Source organism: Eptatretus burgeri, chromosome 16, assembly GCF_056783735.1.
Source record: "Eptatretus burgeri isolate ZD-2024b chromosome 16, Ebu_testis_v1, whole genome shotgun sequence".
Taxonomy (NCBI): domain Eukaryota; kingdom Metazoa; phylum Chordata; class Myxini; order Myxiniformes; family Myxinidae; genus Eptatretus; species Eptatretus burgeri.
In genome coordinates, this window is record NC_140976.1 from 61,757,745 (window position 1) to 61,780,594 (window position 22,850).

At 47.9% G+C, this 22,850-nt stretch overlaps 2 protein-coding genes across 3 annotated transcripts in view; one reads left to right on the forward strand and one right to left on the reverse strand.

The window, feature by feature from the left end:
• The window catches only part of LOC147011176 (tripartite motif-containing protein 16-like), a 37,282-nt gene extending 21,476 nt beyond the window's left edge, over positions 1–15,806 (forward strand). The window contains exons 3-5 of one of the 2 annotated variants that reach the window (XR_015052113.1): positions 7,770–7,887; positions 8,065–10,989; positions 11,168–15,806. Coding sequence is in view for 1 of the 2 variants with exons in the window: in XM_085858677.1 (XP_085714803.1) it covers positions 7,770–7,887; positions 11,168–11,585 (536 nt within the window). In the remaining variant the exon portion in view is untranslated. The remainder of the gene's footprint in view (positions 1–7,769; positions 7,888–8,064; positions 10,990–11,167) is intronic. The other variant, XM_085858677.1, reaches the window with a different exon arrangement.
• A 5,023-nt stretch (positions 15,807–20,829) lies between these two features.
• On the reverse strand, positions 20,830–22,602 carry COPS4 (COP9 signalosome subunit 4). The gene has a single exon (XM_085858676.1). The coding sequence runs from the start codon at positions 22,297–22,299 to the stop codon at positions 21,076–21,078; it is 1,224 nt and encodes a 407-aa protein (XP_085714802.1). The 5' UTR covers positions 22,300–22,602; the 3' UTR covers positions 20,830–21,075.
• Positions 22,603–22,850: the final 248 nt, after the last annotated feature.

Here is a 22,850-nt window from a genome sequence, read left to right on the forward strand (position 1 = left end):
GGGGCTGATTGACTCGATCGCGGTGAGACCGAAAGGTCCACCCGTGACTGGTTCCCGGCGTTAGTCCGAGAGGGTCACGACTGGATTGTCCGTCCGGTGGGCGACGTGCCGCGATTCGAGTTACGTGACCGTCAGCACGCCGGCGGGCGCGAATCCGTAACAATATCAACCCTGGCTCGGTTGCAGCCGAGCGGAAACTGCCAAAGCCGTGCTGGCTATGATTATCAGGGATGAAACCCCGTCTGAACTCAGACCCGGACCATGCTGGACCAAATAAAGAAAGGACGGAAACAAGCTTGGAACATTTCTAATAATTTATTTACAATAAAATAAAAATACAGAAGAGGTGAGACTTATCGTGAATATGCAATGCAGTATTTACAATGAGGAAATAAACACTTAAACAATTCTATTTGTAGACAGGCCCACACGCAGTCACACACACAAAAATAAAAGAAACCCTGGAGTTTTTATTGGACCCTCCAGCCGATGAGGGAGACGAGCTGGGGGTCAGAGTTCGTATGGGCACCTGTGGGTCCTCGAAGGTCCCAGCCGCACGTACGGAACCCGTGGCTCGCGGCGGTAGCCGCGTGGAACAATCGGAGCTCCGGGGCGGAGATCAGGGTCACGGACGGGACCCAACAAGGCTCCACGAATAGGCCGGTTCACCCACTCTCCAGCTCAACCAACTTGTCACCACCCAAGCTCTCGAGATCTCTCAGCGACGACAATGCCAACGACCACCGAGAAACGAGTCTGCTCGGGGATGTATCTCTCCTCCCACACGGGGAGGGGCCTTGGCGAGAATCTTCTCGCTGTCCATCCCTCATTGGCCTACGGCCGCACCCCACTGGGGCGGAGCCGTGGCCCCTGTTCGGAGACCCAATATTCTCCACGTAGCCACGTGGCCTCGCTCGTGCAGAGCAAGAGTAACAGGGTCAATGCTGAAAAAGGCATACAAGAACTACGAGCCGAGGACTGGAACTGTGAGGCCCCCTCTCGGCAAGTCAAGGTACGAGCAGCCAACGGGTGGTGATTGCACGTGATGGGCAGGTTGTGATGGCTCGTTGGATGTAAAACCGAACTAAAGACGTCACAACGCACACATTTAATCCTCCCGCTGAACAAAAGGACGGGGTCCTGACGACACACGTACTTACCAGCATAACTAACTTTGGGACCTGAATGTTGAGTGTGCATGGTTTCCAGATTCGTAACAATATATATATATATATATATATATATATATATATATATATATATATATATATATATATATATATATATATATTTTTTTTTTTTACGTCTGAGGGGGGGTATGCATTCAAAGGGTAATTAGGTATGCCATGCTGTTCGAGTTGTACCAGGATCTCGATGTAATAAGTAGCAATTCAGTGGTGATAAGTTGTCTAGTAAATGTCCATTTCTTTAAGGGGGAAATGATAATTGTCACATAATTATATAGGGAGACGGGTTAGGGTAAGTGTGTCTGCGTAAACCCCTTTTAGTAGTCCCTGGAGGCTTGCCGTGACGTCACAGGACAGTGCTGCGGATGGTTTCGCCCCGTGATCACGATTGGCGGAAGGCGACGGCGGAGGGCCAATAAAACGCCTCGATTGGAAGTGACGAGGACTCGAGAATAAAAAGGTTCTGTTCGGGGAAAAGGGGTGGAAGAATAAGATTGATAAAGAAAAAAGCTTGTTTGGTGGAGGTTGTTGTGCTCGGAGCGTGTTCGATTGTTGCGCTGGTTCGTTCCTGGATTCATCGTGTCTCATGGCCTTGCTGTGCCTCGTGCCTCACCTCGATTGGCTCTGGGGTTCTGCTGGCTCGGAGTATGGGGTCGAACGGCGGGCAGACCTGCCTCCCTCTCCTGCTCGCAACTTGGTGCCAGAACTGGCTCCCTGGCGGCTGTGAGCGGACTTGGGCCGACACCAGGAGGTCGACAGCACCACGGTGTCTCCTGCCCCTGACGAGCGCAACGCCAGCTCGTCCGGCGCCAATCCAGGGACTGTTGCGTCTACACCACGGGCCAGCCTGACCACCAGGACCAGCTACGTTGTGTGTGTGTGTGTGTGTGTGTGTGTGTGTGTGTGTGTGTGTGTGTGTGTGTGTGTGTGTGTGTGTGTGTGTGTGTGTGTGTGTGTGTGTGTGTGTGTGTGTGTGTGTGTACCTGGCGCCTTAGAGGGTTTGAGATTTGTATATCCATTGGAATTGTTTGTGTTTTCCCCACGCCCGAACCCACACCACCATCCCGTCGAATCGCCCCGGATCCCGCCTCTTGCCGAGTCTTATTATTATTTCTGTTAGAGAAATAAACATTATTAACTCAGTGAAAAGCGACTCGTGCCACCTTCCTCGTCCCGTTTGCGGTAGAGCGATTAAAACCGCCATCTTTGGGTTATAAGAAAATAAACCGCCTCCATCGTTTCGGCTCATTCTACGTTGGCGGGACTGTTCAAGTCCCGTGGACGTCACTATATATAGTTTACACAATATATATACATATATATATTGTGTAAACATAAATATTTGACATAAATCAATACCTATACTTTTAGGGGGTTTGGACCTGTCTTGTATTGTGTCATGTGTCCACCTCGGGACACTCCAGTGAGTGTATCCATAACCTGGAGGGCGTCACGGCAGAAAATAAATCGACACTGATATGCCCTTCATGTTGTTTTAAGGGTGAAACCAACAAACGACAGGAGACAGAAAGATAATTTTGTAAAAAATATTTAATAAACCCTAATGTCTCCCATAAGCACGAAAATATGATGACAATTATCTATCAATTAATGACTTTCCTCAGAATCCCCAAATTAAACAAGTACGAATGTTACATACAGCATACTTTGTCATGACTCTCGACATAGAAGCTCAGCTTAATCAAGCCGTTTATACATTAACCCTCAGCGGGTCATAAATGGGTGAAATGTCGGCAATGAGCCCCGCTGGAATGATCAAGGTCCAGAGGGTGTGCACAAATGATGAAGCTGACACAGGCGGTCACGTTCAAAGTCCTCAGAATGCGAATCACCGAATCGGAGAGAACCAGATTCAGCCGCTACAGCTGTACCACAGATGATGAAGACGGGAACTCCGGCTGAAAAAGGATGATTTGGTTGAAGGACATGAGTTTGAGGGGCGATAAGCTCCAAGAGCATGTACCAGTCAACATGCCGAATGCCTTCTTAAAATGGTACGAAAATCACCAAAATTGTGCCAATGAGGTAAGACAAGGAGCTGCAAGTATATCACCGCCGAGATGACAAGTGAAGTGCAATGCCCGACATGTAGGTCCAACTAATAGTTGAGGGAGAGTGATGAATGTCAGGTCAGGCCAGATTAGATCTGTGACTTGCTACAGGTATCATGTAAACCTGTACTAACCCGTTCCATGGTCGGGTTGTCGGTGACTAAACCGTCTCCCCCACCAGATTTTTTTTTGGTGAGGAGGGTGTTTGGATATGGACACCCAGCAGGATTAAAAACAAAACCTGTCAAAGGGCAGAGGAGCTCCTTGTGAGCCAACGGCCATCCATATCTTGTGCCCAACTGTGTCTGTGGACGTCCTCCTGCAGTTGGGTTACTTCGTATTAGGAGGTTGGTGGCAGGATTTGTACTCCGGCCACCGTAAAACGCAAAGAAATCTGAAAACCCACTCCGTGGGAGTACCTCCTGTGCAGCTTCCCTTCGGAGGAAGCTCACCGGATGATTGGATTGGGGCAAAGACTTTGGGACCCCCAATCATTGATGATAGGAGGGAAACCACAGGGTAACATTCCTGGGTCAGATTGCGAGAGAGTGTGTTGGAGTGGTGCTGAGGTGTCGTCCACCAGACGGCGGTCTCCTTAGGTTAACCTGAGGCGGTCCCTTTGGGTGGGCGCCTGGAATGTCCTATACCGAAGAGAGGATGATCACCTGTCCCTGTTATCATCTGAGCTCAAGCGTTTGGACATCGGTATTGCAGCACTCTCTGAAGTTCGGAGACCGGATTGCGGCGAGATAATGGTGGGTGGTTACACCTACGATTGGTCTGGTCACTCTGATGGTTACCATGCCCAAGGAGTTTCTGTAGCTGTGTCCAATAAGCTGACTCCAATGATAATTGAGGTAACACCGGTCAACGAGCGTATTATGAGATTAAGGATTCGTCACTCCTTAGGTGTCATTACCCTGGTCTCTGTTTATGCTCCAACTGAGGCGAGTGATCTCACAGTGAAGGATGCATTCTACGCCACGCTCGAGTGTGTGGTCGATCAGTGCCCCAGACGAGATACACTTCTAGTCTTGGAGGATTTCAAAGCATCGACTGGAACTGATAGGGATGGTTATGAGACATGTGTTGGTCCCCATGGGTCTGCAACTGTGAACCTGAATAGCACCAAGTTCCTTAACTTTGCAAGAAGTCATGGACTGAGGGTGGCTGGTTCATGGTTTCAGCGCCCACAAGCTCATCGTTGGACTTGGTATTCCAACGCTGGCGGTATGGCAAAGGAGATTGACCACGTCCTCGTTGATGGTCGCTGGAGGATGATCCAGAACTGCAGGGTCTACCGGAGTGCTCAGTTCCTCAATACTGACCACAGGCTTGTTGTAACAACTCTGAAGTTGCACCTTAAATCCAGGAGAATGGTACCATCCCAGCCTAGGCTGGATGTTGGCAAGCTCAAGGATGAGAGGGTAGCTGAGGAGTTTGCGAACACGCTGAGTGGAGATTTGGGGGTCTGGGTGCTTTGGGAGGTCCTGAAGAGTTGTGGAGTGCCTTCAAGACCGCAATCCTTGATGTTGCCGGTGGATATCTTGGAACTCACCGTAGGGCAAAGAAGAATTTTGGCTCTCAAGGGACACTGGATACCATTGACCAGTCAGCCTGAATGGCAGAGCTGAGCTGTTCAGGGAGCTGAGGCATAAAACTGTATGTGCGCTAAGGGTGGACAAGGAGGCCTATGTGAGGGGGTAGAGCATCACCTGTGGTCAAGTGATTCTCGTCCCGCTTACAGGGGAATTCGCACATTGCGTTCATCCAAGCCCATCCCTCGGTGGACTGCAGTCAGAGCAGAGAGTGGTAGGCTCTTGACAGAGGAGTCCAAAGTGAAGGCCCGCTGGGCCGGTTACTTTGTGCGGTTGTGTCAGGCTGATCCACCAGCTGTCGATTTGGAATTCAGGGGTGTTACAATCACTGTTGCTGACCCTCCAATCAACTGTGGTCCACCTTCACTTGTGGAAACACAGGCTGTGGTGAACCGGTTGAAATGGGGTAAAGCTCCAGGGATCTGTGGCATCCATGCTGAACTTCTCAAGGCTGATGGAAATGCTGCACTCGTGTAGTTGCATGCTGTTCTGTGCTCTGTCTGGAACACAGGCATCATCTCAACTGACTGGAAGAGGGGCCTTGTTGTCCCTCTCTGGAAAGGGAGGTGTGATCGCCAAGACTGCAACAACAACCGAGGGGTGACGTTGCTCTCAGTGCCGGGCAAGGTCTTTGCTCGGATAATTCTTGATAGGGTTCGCCACCACCTGCTTGAGCACCAGAGTCCAGAGCAGTCAGGCTTTACACCAAAGAGGTCAACGATTGACCGTATCCTTGCTCTTCAGGTCCTCACCGAACGCAGACGAGAGTTTTGGCAGGGGCTGCTTGCAGCCTATGTTGATCTCTGTAAAGCATTTCATTCAGTGAATCAGGATGCCCTCTGGAGGATTCTTGGTCTTCGTGGGGTGCCACCAAAACTGATCGATCTGATGTCTGAACTCTGGTACTGAGAGTGCTGTGAAATGTGGTGGTACCATCTCTGACTTATTTCCAGTTGTTACTAGAGTTCGTCAGTGGTGTGTACTGGCCCCCACACTTTTCAGCACTTTATGGACTGGATTCTCGGGAGGATGTCGGAGAGATCAAGCTGCGGTGCATAGTTTGGGAATGTCAAGATCTCTGACCTTGATTTCGCAGATGATGCAGTCATCTTTGCGGAGACTTTAGATATCCTTTTGGGGGCCCTCAAGGTGCTGAATGAGGAGTCGGAGCCGCTGGGATTATGGTTTTCCTGGGTCAAAACTAAGATCCAGGCTTTCGGTGACATCTTTGATGCTGCTGTCCTGCCTGTGCCTGTTTGTGGTGAGGATGTTGAGGTCGTGGAGAGATTCACTTTCCTTGGCAGTGATATTCATGTCTCTGCTGGCTGTGAGTCAGAGGTCAATAGACGTCTGCGTCGGGCCTGGGGAGTCATGGATTCACTGGATAATGGGGTGTGGCGCTACCGGTACCTGTGCGGGAGGATGAAAGGATGATCTGAGACTGAGACTTATTAATTCCTTTGGTACCATGTCTCTTCGGAGAATTCTTGGCTATCACTGGTCGGACTTTGTGTCCGACGAGCGGTTGTTGAGAGAGACTCAAATGAGATTTGTTACCTGCATAGTCCGTGAATGTCAGCTGCGGCTGTATGGACATGCGGCTCGTTTTCCTGACGCTGATCCTGCTCACCAGATTCTCTCAGTGAGGGAGTCTCGTGAGTGGAGGAGGCCAATGGGCCCACAACATTCCTCATGGTTGTAGCAGGTTGATCAGCATCTCAAGGAGATTGGGATGGGCCAGGCATCTGCCTGGGGGATGACCGGACGGCAGCCCTTGGAGTACCGGCGGAAAGTGGACGCAGCGACGCGCTGCTTTGGCACATGCTCCCATACCTGACCTGATCTGAAAGTGATAGATATTCGAAGATAAGCTGAATCTCCTCTGCAGGCCATTGCACCATCATGGTGCCACCATGGGTTTATGTTGAGCCACAGTGGCAAAGGAATCAATGAGTCATTAAATCTTCATAGGTTTTTGCATATGCAAGACCCCTGGTCTCTGTTTCTGTGAATGTTGGATTTAAATGATATGCACCACTGGACACAAAACATAACTGTCAAAGAGAGCTCCCCCACAGGAACACGGCTTTACGCCTTCTTGTTCTGCTTTGTGCTTGTCCCTCTCTGGCTTCTGTTCCAAACTGTTGTTCTTTTACACTCCTCGTGGTGGTGGTGGTGGTGGTGTTGTTTATTGTGACTCCCTTGATCTGGATTCAGGGAACTTAACAGCAAATGTAACCTTATCCCAGAACAATTAAATGAATTGTACATATTTGAATGGGCGGCCATTTCCCCCCCCCCTGCCATCCCTACATTTGGAGTACCACCCATACCCCATGATATACTGGTCGGTAACAACCTGAACATCAGATCACTTACTGATCTCTTATCGGGAAATGTACCATCTCCATAAATATAAGCGTGAACTGTGTGCCAGTATACTGACCAAATTCAAAGTTCCTACCCTAATCTACAGGGGGCACTGCATCAGCAGTGCAGCTGCAACTACAGAACTAAAAGAAACTATCAGCTGGGTGCTGTGGAAGAAAGAAAATGAATTAATTTTCTGATTGTCTTTGGAGGAAGAGTGAATTGTGATGTCCGTACGTTAGCTTAATCAACCTCTATTCCTTTACTATTTTTGACTAAGGTCTTCACTTCACACCACTCTCTGGCATCATCATCATCATCATCAATCAACTTTTTCGGGTTTAAATTTTTTTTTTAATGGAATATCACTTAAGTGGCTCTCTACCATTATTGCAACCTAAAAACTGTTCCTACAAGGATTCTCATGTAAGTGAAGGTTGTATCTTGCAACCCAAGTTGCATGGTGTACTTCACCTGAGACTAAACAAGTTGTATAACTTTGGATGATTATTTACTTCTTCTATTCTCTTTATTTTCTACAGACGGATGCAATGTTTTTCTCGATATTAATTCGGTCAGTTCACATTTGAAACTTTGTGACGATGATCGGACGGCAGAAGTGACAACCAAAAGGCAGACCTACCCAGAGCATCCGGACAGGTGAGAACAAATTAGATTTGCCGACATCTGACATGATGGTGAAAAGGTAGTGAACTTACCTCTGACTTTTCTAGTCTGTCTTGTATTCTCAGCGTGACTATAAACTGCCCAATTGTTGTTTTGCTGGTAGGGCGTTATATCAAAAAAGGTGTGTTGTCTGTGCTAAATATCCCACAGTCTCTTTGATGAAGAATGGGCAAGGTGCCAGCACCCTGAACAAATTCCAAATTCCTGCCTAGACTATTGAGTATAAAGTTGTTTGGCCATGATGGATGTTCCTTGACACCTCATTACACTGCCTGCTATCTCAGAGGGGTGACTCTGTGGGCAACAGCTCATTTATGTATATGTATATATCAATCGGATGCACGTTCTGACTGTTATGGTGAGCATCGCCGTGGATTATGTCTCACATGGTAAAACCGCATAATCTACACAGAGCAACCATCCGTCTGCCACCCAGACGATTGTTCCTGCCAATGCAAACCATTCAACCAAAAGGCACGTGATGTGATCGGCGGGCAAATTGAAACATGCTCGTGTGCGTGAAACTGAGATTAGCCCGTGTATTGCGACTGCTAGCATTAGCTGATGGTCGTGAAAGATCCAACGGTATCTTTCGACAGAGTTGATGAGTTATTGCCAACACCCGGTCAAATCATAAAATCCTACCCAAGTGGCATGGCGTACTGCATTGGAGGAATAGTCATGCCTCACTTATGATGCAACCAGTATAGTAGGCTGATGGACGGCCTTTGACTAATTAATGTGGCGGAGTTATTTTTAAGCCTTACATACAAACCAAAATCTCAATGAAATAGATGAGGTTTCTGCACATTGATAATATTGTTGCGGACCCGGGGTCGGGGAGAGAAGACCACGAGGGGGGGGGGTTGGGGGGAAGCCACCTCAGGTTCCCATCAGACTCTCCGGAATCGCAGGCCGTCGCACACGGATAACTCCGTGACACGGCGGGTCGCTAATCGACCGGGAACGCCAACTCAACCACGTGACTTAGGGTCCTCCGGCTTATGGAAACCGGTTACTTCCAATGGTCACATGATCTAATTACTGGGGGACACACCCTCGGTACACCTTGTTCAAACTAGATCACCTTCCTGGATCAGATGCAGCCGAGCGTAACTGCCAAGGATGTAACGCCTACGTAAACACATTGTTGGGGAATAATGTCCCGGCTAAGCAAGGATACGGACCATGCTGGGCCAATAAAGGAAAAGATGAAAACGAGCTGGGAACATTTATACACAAAGCTTTCATTTATAATTAGCGAGGAATGGTATGTGGTACAGTAGATGGGGTTTATTATTATTATGTACAGCAGAGGATAGCAAGGAATTCATGGGGTGCAACAAAAGGCAAGCAATTTACAAAAGCAGACACAGAGTAGAATTATCCCATTATATCTTCTACGATCTTAATTTAAGCTACGACAGGCGCCATCACACACACACACACACACACACACACACACACACACACACACACACACACACACACACACACACACACACACACACACACACAATGAAGATTAGTTAGCCAGAAGGAATGAGAGCAGGTGAGAACTAACGGCCTCTCAATACCTGGTGCAGTCGGCCGACCGCACAACCCAGTACACTTTGGGGGACACTCAGCTTGAGCGATCCCACCTTAAGAGTCGGCGCGTTATCTCTTGCTTGATCACTTTACCGGGGCTCATGGAAATGTGTGCTCCGCAATGGTCCAGGAGAACGTCTGTCGCACACCAACCCTGAGTGCAGATACAGCAATAGGCAGACAATGAGATGCAGTGAAGAGAGGGCGAAACAGAGAGGCGAAGAAGTGGGTGCGGCAACAGGCAGAGACAGGGCGATGTAGGCAGGCGAGAGGGAGGAGAGAGCGAGAAGACGGCTTCGCGATCCGCCTTTTATAAGCCCTGGGTGAAAGGTGGGGCGACGACCCAAAGCGATGCGCCGTCATCCGAATCGTGCCCTTCCATTGGATCCCAGCCCTGCCCTGCCAGGCTAACGGGGCCGGAAGAGGCCTCATTCACACATCTGGCGCGACACGGCTCGGAGCCCTGTACCGAACTCCCGGGTCGTGTTCTGGCGACTGGACGCGGGTCGTGTCGGTCCCGTTTGCGGCACCCCTGGTGAGCTGCGGTTGGTGCTGTTAATGTGCTGGGCCCGTCCCCACGCCACGTGGCCCGAGTGGCCTGGGCCACGCAGCACGCTCGTTTGGTGGCAAATTACATCGATGCGGAGGTGCGTGGAGGTTCGGGGTGATTTTTTTTTCCTGTGTGCGTGAGATGTTGGTGGTCGAGGTGGCGCTTCTGGTGAGCGGAGGTGGAGCAAGGTGAGACGTCGTCGTAAATCGGCACGCAGATTCAAATGAAAGGGCATGCCATGCGCGTCCTGTACAGTGTCAGTGGAGGGTTTCTCAGAAGGTGGCTGCCTGGGTGCGGTACTTGCTTCAATTTGCATCATGTATAAAAGGAAAGGGTTGGAATGAAAATTAGGATTGAATGACACATAGAGATATAATTAGACTGAGCGATAAGACCCACACAACACACTTCGTCCCGTTAACCCATTAGACATGAGGGGAAGGTCTGACTACATGAAGACTAACAAGATAACTGCCTGGAGATCACTGTATATTGGGTGCCATTGCCATTGACTTGGAGGCATGCGGTTTTGCAGAACCACAACAATATCTTGGTTGCATTGGTATGATGAGCTAAACTGTATTTTCCTGTCCCTAAATTTCTCAACACCGATGGGAATTACAAATCAATTTTTTTTCTTCCAAAGTTGCACTTCGTTCATTCGTATGCAGCACAAGGCTACGTGTGGGGTAGCATCATTGGCCGAGGGTGTGGATGTGCCACTGATGCAATGCCCACTGCTGGTTTGGGCAGGAATTTGTAATTTGTTCAGGGTGCCGGCGATAGCTCGCGTACTCTTCGCGAAGGACACCATGGAATCTTTAACGTCCATCCGGGGAACAACACACACATTGACGAATCTCCCTGCCTGTGAAACAGCAGGATGACAATTTATAGCTGGGTCGGGATTCAAACCCAGGCTAGACAATTTAGAGGTGAGTGTGTATCCCTCTCGGGTTGAGGCCATCCTGTCATTGCCAAAGTTACAGTAAAAGATTGTTAAACTTTCTGACAAAAACCATTGCTAACTCTAATGCTGGAGACTTCATAGCATATTTGGTATTATTCACTGCTTGGTGTAACCTCTTGTGTTTTTTTTTTTCATTGTAACAGGTTCAAAGACTGTTCTCAAGTTCTGGCCATTGACGGTTTTTCCCAAGGTATCAAGTATTGGGAGGTGGACATCGGCGAGACGTGGTGTCGAGTCGGGGTGACGTACAGGTCGATCAAGCGAACGGGGCAGGACGCCGACAGTATCTTGGGGAGAAACCCCGTGTCTTGGTGCCTTATACTGAGGAGGAATCAGTGTGCTGCGTGGCACAACGGGATTCAAACACTATTGGAGATAGCTTGTGCTCCAGAACGACTTGGATTTCTCTTAAATTATGAAAAAGGTGACTTGCTTGTTCTCAATGTCATGGAAAACATGACTATTCTGCACAGATTTCAGTGTAATTTCACACAACCACTTTATCCTGCTGTCAGAGTTTGGGCAATCGGTGATTCGGTGACGTTCTCCATGTTGCGTTGACTTCCAAACGTTAGAGCTAAAAAAAAAAAAAAAAAAAGTACATTTTTGGGGGGAAATTGACATCTTTCCTTGAAGCATTTGATTTCCCCCTCCACTTCTCATACATCGTCGTGTGGTTGCGTCTTTGGCTCCGACCACATGGTCTCAGCCAAGAATACCTCGAGCGGTTTGGGCAAGCTTTTACCATGTGGGATAGTTTCCCACACAGCTTCCTTTGTTCATTTTCAATGACCCCAATTGGAGGAAACAGACCATGTCCCCAGGAATGATTTAAACATGCAAAAAATAAATCAAACAATGAACATGAGAGGGAATAAACACGGTATACTTAATACATAGACAACATGAAGAACCAATCAATAACCCCTCCCAGCACAAAACTGACGGAAAGCCCTAACAGGACACACAACGTACATCAGCGCTAAACAGAAAACTTACACTGGGTGGGGTTAGCCTTCGGGTTCTGGGTCTTCAAAATCTCTGCCGACATTCCCAAGATAAGTTTTCCCGGTCATATTCTTTTGTCGCATTTTTACTGTTATTTTGTTGTTTACCGTGTGTTTCTTTTTTGGTTTTGTTTGAAAACTTGTGACAATTTGTCAGTATTCGTCAGACTTTTCATATCGGGTTCATTGGAGGCCTCGTCATTTCCTCGTTTGTGTGCACTTCCGGTGCACGACCGTTTATTTGTCCTTTCTCTCCATTACCTTCAGCTTTTCATTTTCACCACAATCTGTTTACTACTCTTTCAATTCCTCCCAATTCTACCCTCTGTTTCATGTCTTAAAATATGAAGAAAAAAAATGTCCCCTTCTCCTCTTACTCCTCTGCCATCTTCACCATACCACCACTACCCAGTCTCATCATTCCCCTTTCCCTCCTCCTCCATGGCCTTGCTTTCTCTCATTGTCTCCCATCACTCTCAAATCAGCTGCCCCTTCCCTGCTCAAAGCAAATTTCACTCTCTTTCCCCCTCACCTTTCTCCAAAACTCCCTCCACACCTTTCTCCCTCAAATCTCCCCCCTCACTTCCCTTTTTCAAAGTTATTACCCTCACATCCACAAAGCTGCCTCCTTCCCCTGCCCCCTCTCTTCCAACTCATTCCTCCACCTCCTCCAATCTTCTACTTTACTCTGCCCCTCCATTATTACTCCCCACTCTGCCTCATCTAATCACCACTTAGCATTTTGTCCTTCTTCCCTTCATGCTGCCCTCTCCCCAAGCTCTTCTGTATTCTCCTACACACTGCCATCAGCTCTTCCTATCTCCCCCTCTCCTCCCTTGTCTTACCCTCCCCATCCATCTTCCTTAACAATGTGGACCTCAAACATCTAGAGACTTTGCTCGAACCTGACAGATCTCTCCATACAGATTGCCACTGACAAACCTGACATGATCTGCTTCACAGAAACTTTCCTCCTTCAAGCTGTCCCTGACTCCTTCGTAACTCTCCCCGGTTACTCCCACCTCTGGTTTGATCGACCTGAGCCTCATCCTGGTGATGGAGTTGCTCTCTTTATCAAAGACTCTCTATTCCTCACTGTCCATGCACTGCCCTCACTCCTCCACACCCCCAGGAATACCACTGGCTGCAGTTTCCCCTCCGCTCCCACCTCTTGTTTGTGTATTGTACCATCCACCAAACAGTGATGACTCCATTTACCTCTCGCTCACCAACAACATGGACCAACCTCTATCCTCTCATCCCAATTCTCTCTTCCTCATATGTGATGATTTCAATTGTCATTCATGCCATTTGGCTGGGTGTGGGTACCTCTGTCACCTGTCATTGGACTTCAGCAAAGGACCTCTGCGACTCTTTGGGACTTGCACAATCTATCAACTTCCCGAACCAGATCTCAGTCAACGGTACATCATCTCTTCTTGATTTGATTTTTGATCAATTGCCCTGAAAACGTCTGCTGTTGTTCTTCTGCTCCATTCGGTTTATCTAACCATATGCTTGTTGAAGTGGACATCTCTCTCTGGCAGTTCTCAGAGCCACCTCAGCGCTGACAAGTCTGGCATTTCACTCGGGCTGACTGGCAGGGACTTCAAGGAGCTATCAAACTTCTGGACTGGTCAACCATTTCTACTGTTTGTGACATCCACTCATCCTGGGAATTTTTTTTCAAAGAAATTTGCTCTCTCATGCACAGATTTATCCCATCTCATCTTCAGTTGTCCTACCCTTGCTCACACCCATGCTACACTGAAGCTTGTGGTGAGGCAGTTGTCCTGAAACAACTTACCTTCGTTTCATGGAAGGCAAATCCTACTGAAGGCAATCTCAGTTCCTTCCACGAAGCTCGGAACAAGTGTCTGTCTACCCTCAGGAGAGTCAGGAAACAACATCTTTCTAATCTCGTCTGAATTCTCAAACCTGTCTCCCCTTCCAAATCCTGTTGGCATCTGGTTAAGTCTGTTTCTGGTGTGTGTTCCCCCTCCATCCCCTCCCTTACTCAAATGGCTGCACAGCTGATGCTGCACGTGAAAAGGCTCAATGTCTAAACTCTGTGTTTGCATCGTAATCTTGTGTTCCAAACCCATCGCTTTCTGGAATCACCTTATACAGTCGTACCCAGCTGTTCCTGGACTCTGTGTTCCTGGACATGGTGGAGAGTTTCCTGTCAAACCTCAACTCTGATTCTGCAACTGGTCCAGACGGCATTAGCCCACGTGTCCTAAAAACCTGCTCCTCTGCTCTTGCTCACCCTCTCTCTGTGCTATTCACCCTCTCATTTGCTCAAGGTCATCTGCCATCTGCTTGGAAATCAGCAAACATTACCGCTATGCATAGAAAAGGTGAAAAAACAGATCCTTGTAACTACAGACCAATCAGCCTTCTCCCAATCTGCAAGGTCACGGAATCCATCATCACTCCTGGCATTAAATCCTTCCTCTTCTCCAATGGCTTGATTTCCGATCATCAATTTGGATTCAGACCAGGTCACTGTACCCTGGGCATGCTGCTTCTGCTTTCCCATCAATTGGTGGAGGTCCTCAATGTCAGACATGAGATTAGAGCCATATCCCTAGACATATCGTGTGCTTTCAATACAGTCTGGCACCCTGCCCTGCTCACCAAACTCTCCTCTGATGGTATCCAAGGCAATCTCCGCTAATGGCTCACAGACTTCCTCTCCTGTCGCAGCCAACGTGTGGCTCTTCATGGAATTCTCTCATCTCTTCTTCCTGTCCAGACTGAAGTTCTTCAAGGCAATGTTCTGGGCCCTGTGTTTTTTCTGGTTTTCATCAATGATCTCTCTGACTCTGGAAAATCCTCTTTATCTCTGATAAAGATTTGTCAGGATTGAAGGATATGTTCCAAGGTCAAACACGTGGGACTTCAATCCTGACAAATCTCACACTCTCACCATGTCTTTCTGAAAGGACCATCTGGAACCCCCCTCCCCCTCCCATCTACTTTCTCAACAATCCTCTTGAAGTTCTGTCTCAAGCTTTTGGGTCTCAGTATCTGCCATGATCTTCCCTGGGAAAGCTGGCCTCCAAAGCCAGTAGCTGACCGGGCATCCTCCGTCGAGCAAAGCCCTTCCTTGGCACACCTGAGCTCCTGACCTCAAACAAAGTTTTCAACCACAGTCTGATGGAGTACTGCTCTCTCCTCTGGGCTGATGCTCCTGCTTCATACCCAGTTCGGCTTTCCCACGACGAAGCTGTGTATGGGTCTTTCACTGTCTGACCACAGACGAGTCGGTGTGGCCTTTGTGTCTTCTACAGACTCCTTTCCGGCCTTGCACACCCTGCTCTGTCTGTGCTCCGTCCCCCTTATATTTCTGCAGGGTGCTCAAGGTCTGCTAGCAACCCCCTTCTGGTGAAACTGCCAAAATCGAGGATCACTGCTCACCTTCACTCTTTCATCTGACCATTTGGCCGCTCACCACCCCCTTCCCCAACATGCATTTTCATCCTTCCCCAAATGCTGGCACTCACAGGTTCCACAGACACTGCAAGGTCAAACACTGTAATACAAGCGAGGACTGCAAGGCTAACCTTTAGATCCTGAATACGCAAAGCTTGTGGGAATTGCTCACCCGAATGATATTGTGTCACTCGTTTAATTTGCAGTACAATGAGGGTAAGTCTTGAAGGTGAGGATGTAATCAGAAAGAGAAGTTTGTTAAGGGTAAAGGGAATATACTAGTCACCAGCCCTACCCCACCCCCACCCAAACCACTCACATCGACACAGGTTGTATTCCATCAGGTACAGCAACACACCTTGCACCAGTTATGAGATGCTTTTCAGCAAAAGTGGAACCAAAATGCCTTCAGTTCCAGCAATTCGTCCACAGCATTCCAACACCGTTTAATGCTCGGGATGGACTTGCAACACGTCTAGCCTCTTATACACCACTATTAATTTGCAATTGGTTACTGGCTTTGACACCACGACACCAATACAAATTTTTATTACGGGCCCGAGGCATCAAAGCTACATATAATATGTCAAACCAATACTTTTGAATAGAGCACTTCGCCGCCATCAGAGCATTTAAATTGCATCAGATGTGGCAATAAATGGGAATTGCTGCTCCCAGCTTTCTGGCTCGATGACAAGATGCCATTTGCTTTTTTTTCTACCGCCATCCCTACCCCGTTTAGAATCTCGTACGGGCACGGGAAACTTGCTCGTCGAGATTAACACAAATTCATGTATGTCGACCTACTTGGGGTTAAATTCATAAAGACGGTCAAAATATCCATTGCTGTTATTTCAGGAATGTGGCATCAAATTGTATGAAATGCTTGATTTTACTCATTATTATTATTATTATTATTATTATTATTATTCATCATAATCACGAACCGTTTCTCATCAAATTGCATGAAATGCTCGATTTTTATTATCATTATTCATAGTTATCACTAATTGTTTCTCATCAAATTGAAATAAATTTCAAATTTTGAACATTATATAAATACATTTCTTTAACATGGGGTGAACAAGACGAATACAGCCCCAAACTCTCAATCACAGAAGTCGAAGGAAGGACTGGAAACCGAGAAAAAAGGTTGGGAGGGTTAATGGGGTAGAAAAGATCAGGGTTGTGGATGGGAGATGATGGTGAACAGCTGTCTTGAATACCTGAAGGGAAATATGAGGTTGAAGGGACTGAGGAAGTTGGTTCCACAGGTGGGGAAAAAGAGGGACGAATGAGTGGAGGTGAGCAGGTTTGTTGTACACAACAGTAAATTTGTGTTAAAATTCCGATTCTCATTCCAATGTACCATACTCTTTCACAGAGCATCGTTGCTGTCAAAGCAGTTTCTTGGCATGGGTTATATTAGGTGGTTTGTCATTGCCTTCACAGCAGTAGTTCTGGCAGGAATTTGGATTTGGTCATGGTGCCTGCGATAGCTTGCCCACTCTTCACGAAGGACACCCTGGGATCTTTAACGCCCACCAATGAATGTCGGCAGATGGGAGTCCCAGGTTAACGTCCATCCGAGAGACGGCACACACATTGATGAAACACCGGGATGACAGTTTGTAGCTGGACAGCGAAGGCGAGTGTGCGTACCTGTGGGTCATCCTGCCAACCTGGTGTGTAAATAGATTTTATTTAAAAAAAAAAATAATGAAATACTGAATAAATATCAAACATAGAAAAGGCAGATGTTGGAGAAAACAATTTTTATCTCATTTTTCACCTGTCCAGAGTTTTACCCCAATAGGAAAACGTACGTTTCACCCAAATACAAGAATACAACACACATTCCACACCAGTGACTGCTCGGCGCTTTCACGTTACAAACAAACGAGAGCCAACCGAATTCACTCCAACGAGCTAACTAGCGATTTCATTTTTGTAAATATGTGGGTCAAGGGCACACGTGAAGAAAATAAAACGAGGGAAAGGGATTGCAAGTGCAAATTGACGACTTGGTTGGAGAACATGACCGTACGCAGCGCAGAATTTTCCGATTGCTGGCAATTTGAAAACTCGCTGTTTATTGACAGAAGTTCGATCAAAGTACGCCAATGGCCATGAAGTAGGTCGGTGACGTTTCAGACGTTAACCCTTCGTCAGGGCAGGCAAGCCCCCTCCCCCCACTATTTTGTTCCAATGAAGGGGTTGATACAACGGTGTCGTATTATTCGATCGTAAATTATAAGAACAAAGATAAAGGTAACTTGCTCTGTGTGTTCATCACCCTGTATACTTGAACATGAACACGGATGATAATGTAGTGTTCAGTACGATACAAATGAAACGGCCGGTGAAGCACATCGATGGTTAACCACAATCCAACAAATGCTTGCTACCAATCCACTTACGATCCAATGTTTCACCAAATATGAACTCACGGAAACCAAATCCTTGCATATAAACGTTTGGTCTCATTGGGTGGTTGTTACGAACGATTAACTTAGTAATCCTCCATGTGGTGATTTCAAGATTCGAACATCCATCCATCCATCCATTGGGACCATACTCTGTGCAGAGCTTCGGTGCTGCCGAAACAGTCTCCTTGGCTATGGGACACAATCCTGGACGGGTCGCCACTCCGACACAGGATACCAGCAAGCTGGCACTCACTTTGCCGACTTCGGAAGGATGACAGGCAGTCAACCCCACCTGGTATTAATTCAACATCCGGGTTGGATTTGAACTCAGGATTCTAGGATCCCAAGCTCCCCACCCTATTTAGCCAACACCAGGCATGTTCGAACATCATTTTATTTCAAAGATAAAAACGATCATCCTTGATCAGTTAATCGGACTCCATGGGATAAGGAAGCGAGCTTCCGACTGCAGTCAAATTACACAGTCGTCATTTGCATGCATAATGTGGAGCTGCACATTAGCATCAGGTCTTGCAGGGGCGTAGCAGTGCCCCCTGTAGGTTAGAGCAGGAATTTGGAATTTGTTCAGGGTGCCTACGAAATCTCACCTCTTCACGGTGGACACCTTGGGATCGTTAATGTCCACCAACTAATGGTAGCAGACAGGACACCCAGTTTCACGTCCATCCGAGGGTTGGCGCGCGCACACACACACACACACACACACACACACACACACACACACACACACACACACACACACACACACACACACACACACACACACACACACACACACACACACACACACACACACACACACACACACACACACACCGATGCCTTCCCCAACCTGCGCAACACCAGGATGGCAGTTTATCGCTGTGTCGTGATTCAAACCCAGGTTAGCCAGCTCAAAGGTGAATGAATTACACGACTGATTTCTAAAAATAAGTGCAAGTAGGACAAGTCTGAAGATGACGATGGTTCATGAGCGGTATTTGACAATGCAGATCGTTTCAGAAGTCAAGGATGAGACAATGTGATGATGTTTGACCAAGTTATAAAAATGATCAACATGATGTGGTACGAGTGACGGTTATTAGCTGCAAAATGTCAAAAACCCGGTTTCGTTCAACAACTTTAAAAATTTGACCTTTGCATAACCTTTAAAGGTCACAAAACAATGTTGTGGACATTAAAATAAGGAAACAGGATACGTGCTATAGCTTAATGGAGTTAGTTCGTCGAAGGTCGAAAACACGGTTCGATTCCCACAACTTTGAAAATTTGACCTTTGTGAACTTTAAAGGTCAAAAGGTCAAGGATTATGACCTTTGGTGCAAAACTTCCTCTGGAACAATATAACGTCATATAGGCTATATGGCATTTCGCACTCCTCGGATTATCCAGACTTTGATGAAATCAGCGTAAAAACAAACTTGAAGGGGGCGCCACGGACAAGGTGTTTGAGACTTTAGGTGGGGAATGACCTCAAGATTATGCATAAAAAATATTGTCATCCCAGCTCTCAAAGTTTGGGCGGTCATACGATGTTTATGTCAAAATTCGAAATTTTCTAAGTTCGTGACCTTGACCTTGGGACGAAAATGAAAAAAATGAAAAAAATTTAAAAAAATCGAGCTCTGTGGGGCTATGCAGGTGCCAATGGGCGAACCAAATACCGAAAACCCCTGCCAGATTCGACAAACCCCCGAGGAGAAAATGATGCAAATTGAAATTGGATACCCCCTAAAAACACAATTCGCAATTTTCTAAGTTCGTGACCTTGTGGCTTTGACCTTGGGATGAAAATGAAGAAAAAAAAAATCGAGCTCCGTGGGGCTATGCAGGTGCCATTGGGCGAACAAAATACCGAAACCCCTGTCAGATTCGACAAACCCCCTCGGAGAAGATGCAAATTGAAATCGGCTACCCACTGAAAACACGTTTTTTGGGCGTGACTTTGCCCATAATGGGCGCACCACGCCCCTTTTCAGGAAAACACAACTAGATAATGATATAAACCTCCCACCAAAATTTTATCAGGATCGGATCAAAACCCACGGAGCTATGCTCGGGACGGACAGACAGACAGACAAACAACAATAACGAATATAGTGGTCACTTATTTTTTTTGTGAAAATATTTTTTCGTGAACCAATAACCAACTTAAATTCTTATAGCGATACCATAATATAATGATGATTCTTTGTGGAGCTGGATTTTTTTAATTTGCAGTACAATGCCAGCTCAGAAAGGAGTTCAATACAAATCAAACTTTCCTGTCTGCAGAGCAGTCGTTTCAAATAAGACACGATTGACGGGCGAGCTCAGAACCCATTTATTTATTTCAAAAAATAAATAAATAAGCCACTTTCATTTCAAGCAAAAACGTTTTGTGTTCGCAGTTATTGCCTGATGCCTGTTTGTCTGTGAACAGGATATCTCAAAAATGTACGGACCAATTCGGACGAAACTTGGTGGACAGGTTGGGTGTGTGACGAGGAAGAAGCGATTTGATTTTGTTTAAGATCCGAATCCCGCTACGAGAAATATATATATTTTTTGAAGTTTATCTTCACCGTTGAGAGATGGGGCCAAAAACGACGCACAGCATGATATTTCAAAATGTTGGACGAGCCATGCCAAAACGAGTTGGACGATGATGAGATTTTGTTTCTGGTCCGGATCCAGATCCAGCCCATCAGTGGGACATAAAACATAAACTCTTCATCCTGGCAGAGATATGCGCTCCACTGTGTGCCGTCGTCATGATATCGTTTCCACCTTTCAAACGCAGGAGCCCAACTCCGACCGTTCGAGCATTACGCGTCACAAAGAAAGGAGACCCGGGTTGAATCAGGACTGGAATGATACAACTCCTGCCGACCTTGCAATGCGTGCGAAGAAGGAATTATAAACCAAATATTCAGAATTGTTTATTTTATTTTGAAGTAATGAATGTTTTTGCCAAAAAATAAAGGAAAGGAAACAAAGATCGTCACAACAGTATTATTGAAGCGCAAGCAAAATATGTAACTTGTGTTTACGCGTATCAGCAACGTCGTGCCACGACGGACATTATTGAAGCCGAAGCGCCGTTTTCTGGTGCTGCATCATCTTGGATACGTCAATCGGATCTCCGGCCACTTATTGAACCGACTCGGCGAGTGCTCATTGGGACATCTGAGTCTCCATGGCACGGGTTGTCCACTCGGGGGCGTGTTGGGAGATCTTCTCCAGCAAGGAGTTCACCTGGAAGCAAAGAGACTGGATTTGTTTGTCCCACGACGGCAAGGCGTCTCGCGTCTCAAAGTGCACGATGCCGTCGATCTGATCGATCACGCCGGTCATGCGTCCCTCGGTGATCATCTGAGACGCTATTTTTTCGGCCTTCGACGGGGGGATTTCGAGCAACGCCCCCAGCTCCTGGAAGGTTATGTTGTCGTAGAGCTTGCTCGCCGACAGCAGATTGTGCTCGATGACGGCGCGGTCCAGGATGCTGGAGCCGTCGGCGGTGGTGGCCTTCTGGTGCGGCGCGAGCGACGCGGCGAACTCCTGCAGCTGGTCACCGCGGATGATCCTGTCCAGGTACATCTTCTCCAGGATTCCGTGCGCCGCCAACTGCTGGCACCTCTCGTCCTTGAAGAGAGTGGCGAGCATCCGGGAGCGCTGCTGCCCGGCCGATGCCAGGATGGTGCAGTGCAGGGCGTGCTTGAGCGCCTCCATCCGCTCTTTCTCCGCCACGATGCTCTTGTACGACAGCTCGTTGTACCTCTGCGCCGCCTCGATGAACTTACGCCGGTAGTCGAGGACGCGCGCGTAGCACACCTTGTAGTGTATCTGCAGCTGCTCGTTGGTCGATTCGTTCTGCAGCAACGAGGCTCGGTTGATGAAAGCCTCCGCTTGCACCGGGTCATCGTCCTCCAGGTAAAGGCGGGCGATCTTCAGGTACGTCTCGAGCTTGTAGTCCACGCCGTACTGCTTCTGGCCCGTCTCCAAGGGGATTCCCACCAACACCTGAGCCGCGTTCCGCCAGTCCTCCTCCCTCTCGTAAATGGAGGCCAGGTGTTGACGGATGCTTGCCACTTGCTCCTCGAAGCTGATGACCCTCGGTTGCACTCGCTCCAACGTGAAATGGGCCACTTCCTTGGCCACGGGGTCGGGCAAGCGCGGGAGCTGCGAGCAGAAGTCGCTGAGGAGCTGCCTGGAGATCACCAGACTCACGTTCTCGTTGGCCATGGCCTCCACGAAGGCCTTCAGTGCGTCCGGCTGCTGAGCCGATCCCGCCGCTTCCATCGCCTTCTCCAGGAGTTGTCGATACCGGCAAACCAGGTCTTTGTGCGAGCCGCTCGAACCGGCCAGAGCCTGCAGCTCCTGCCTCACGCTGGGGGCCATTTCGGACGGTGGGGCCGACTGGGCTCGGACGGTGGGGCCTACTGGGCTCGGACGGTGGGGCCGACTGGGCTCGGACGGTGGGGCCGACTGAGGTCGACGGGTTCCTTTCTTCCGGTGTTTTACACGCAAACTGTCGTTGGCAGCGAAGACGGACGATCCTTGTTCGCGTCTCCGGCTGATGTCGCCGAACTTTTTGGACGACAAGAATTGGTGTTGATTGTTACAAAAGGAATCGACACCTTCGCAAAGGCCGCGAACGTTGACCTCGTACTCCCATTTCCGGTCCAAGGAAAGGAAGAAGAAGAAGAAGAGGAAGAAGAAGGAAGAAGAAGAGCAGAATAAGGAGGAAGAAGAAGAAGAAAAAAAAATGATTTCGTTTTGATATTTATATTGGGTGTGGTGCGGGAGGGAGGACTCACCATGTCGACTTCCGAGCGGTGTATGTTTGCCTTCCTGGTTGCATCGTGCAGCTGGGGATTCCAGTTTGCTCAGATATTTCTGTGTAATTGATTGCTTGCATAATATAATGTTCGTGTGTTGAATGATTGGTG

What these genes read in the sequence shown, in the direction of transcription:
- COPS4 (XM_085858676.1), bottom strand. Translation starts at nt 22,299, where the DNA reads ATGGCCCCCAGCGTGAGGCAGGAGCTGCAGGCTCTGGCCGGTTCGAGC.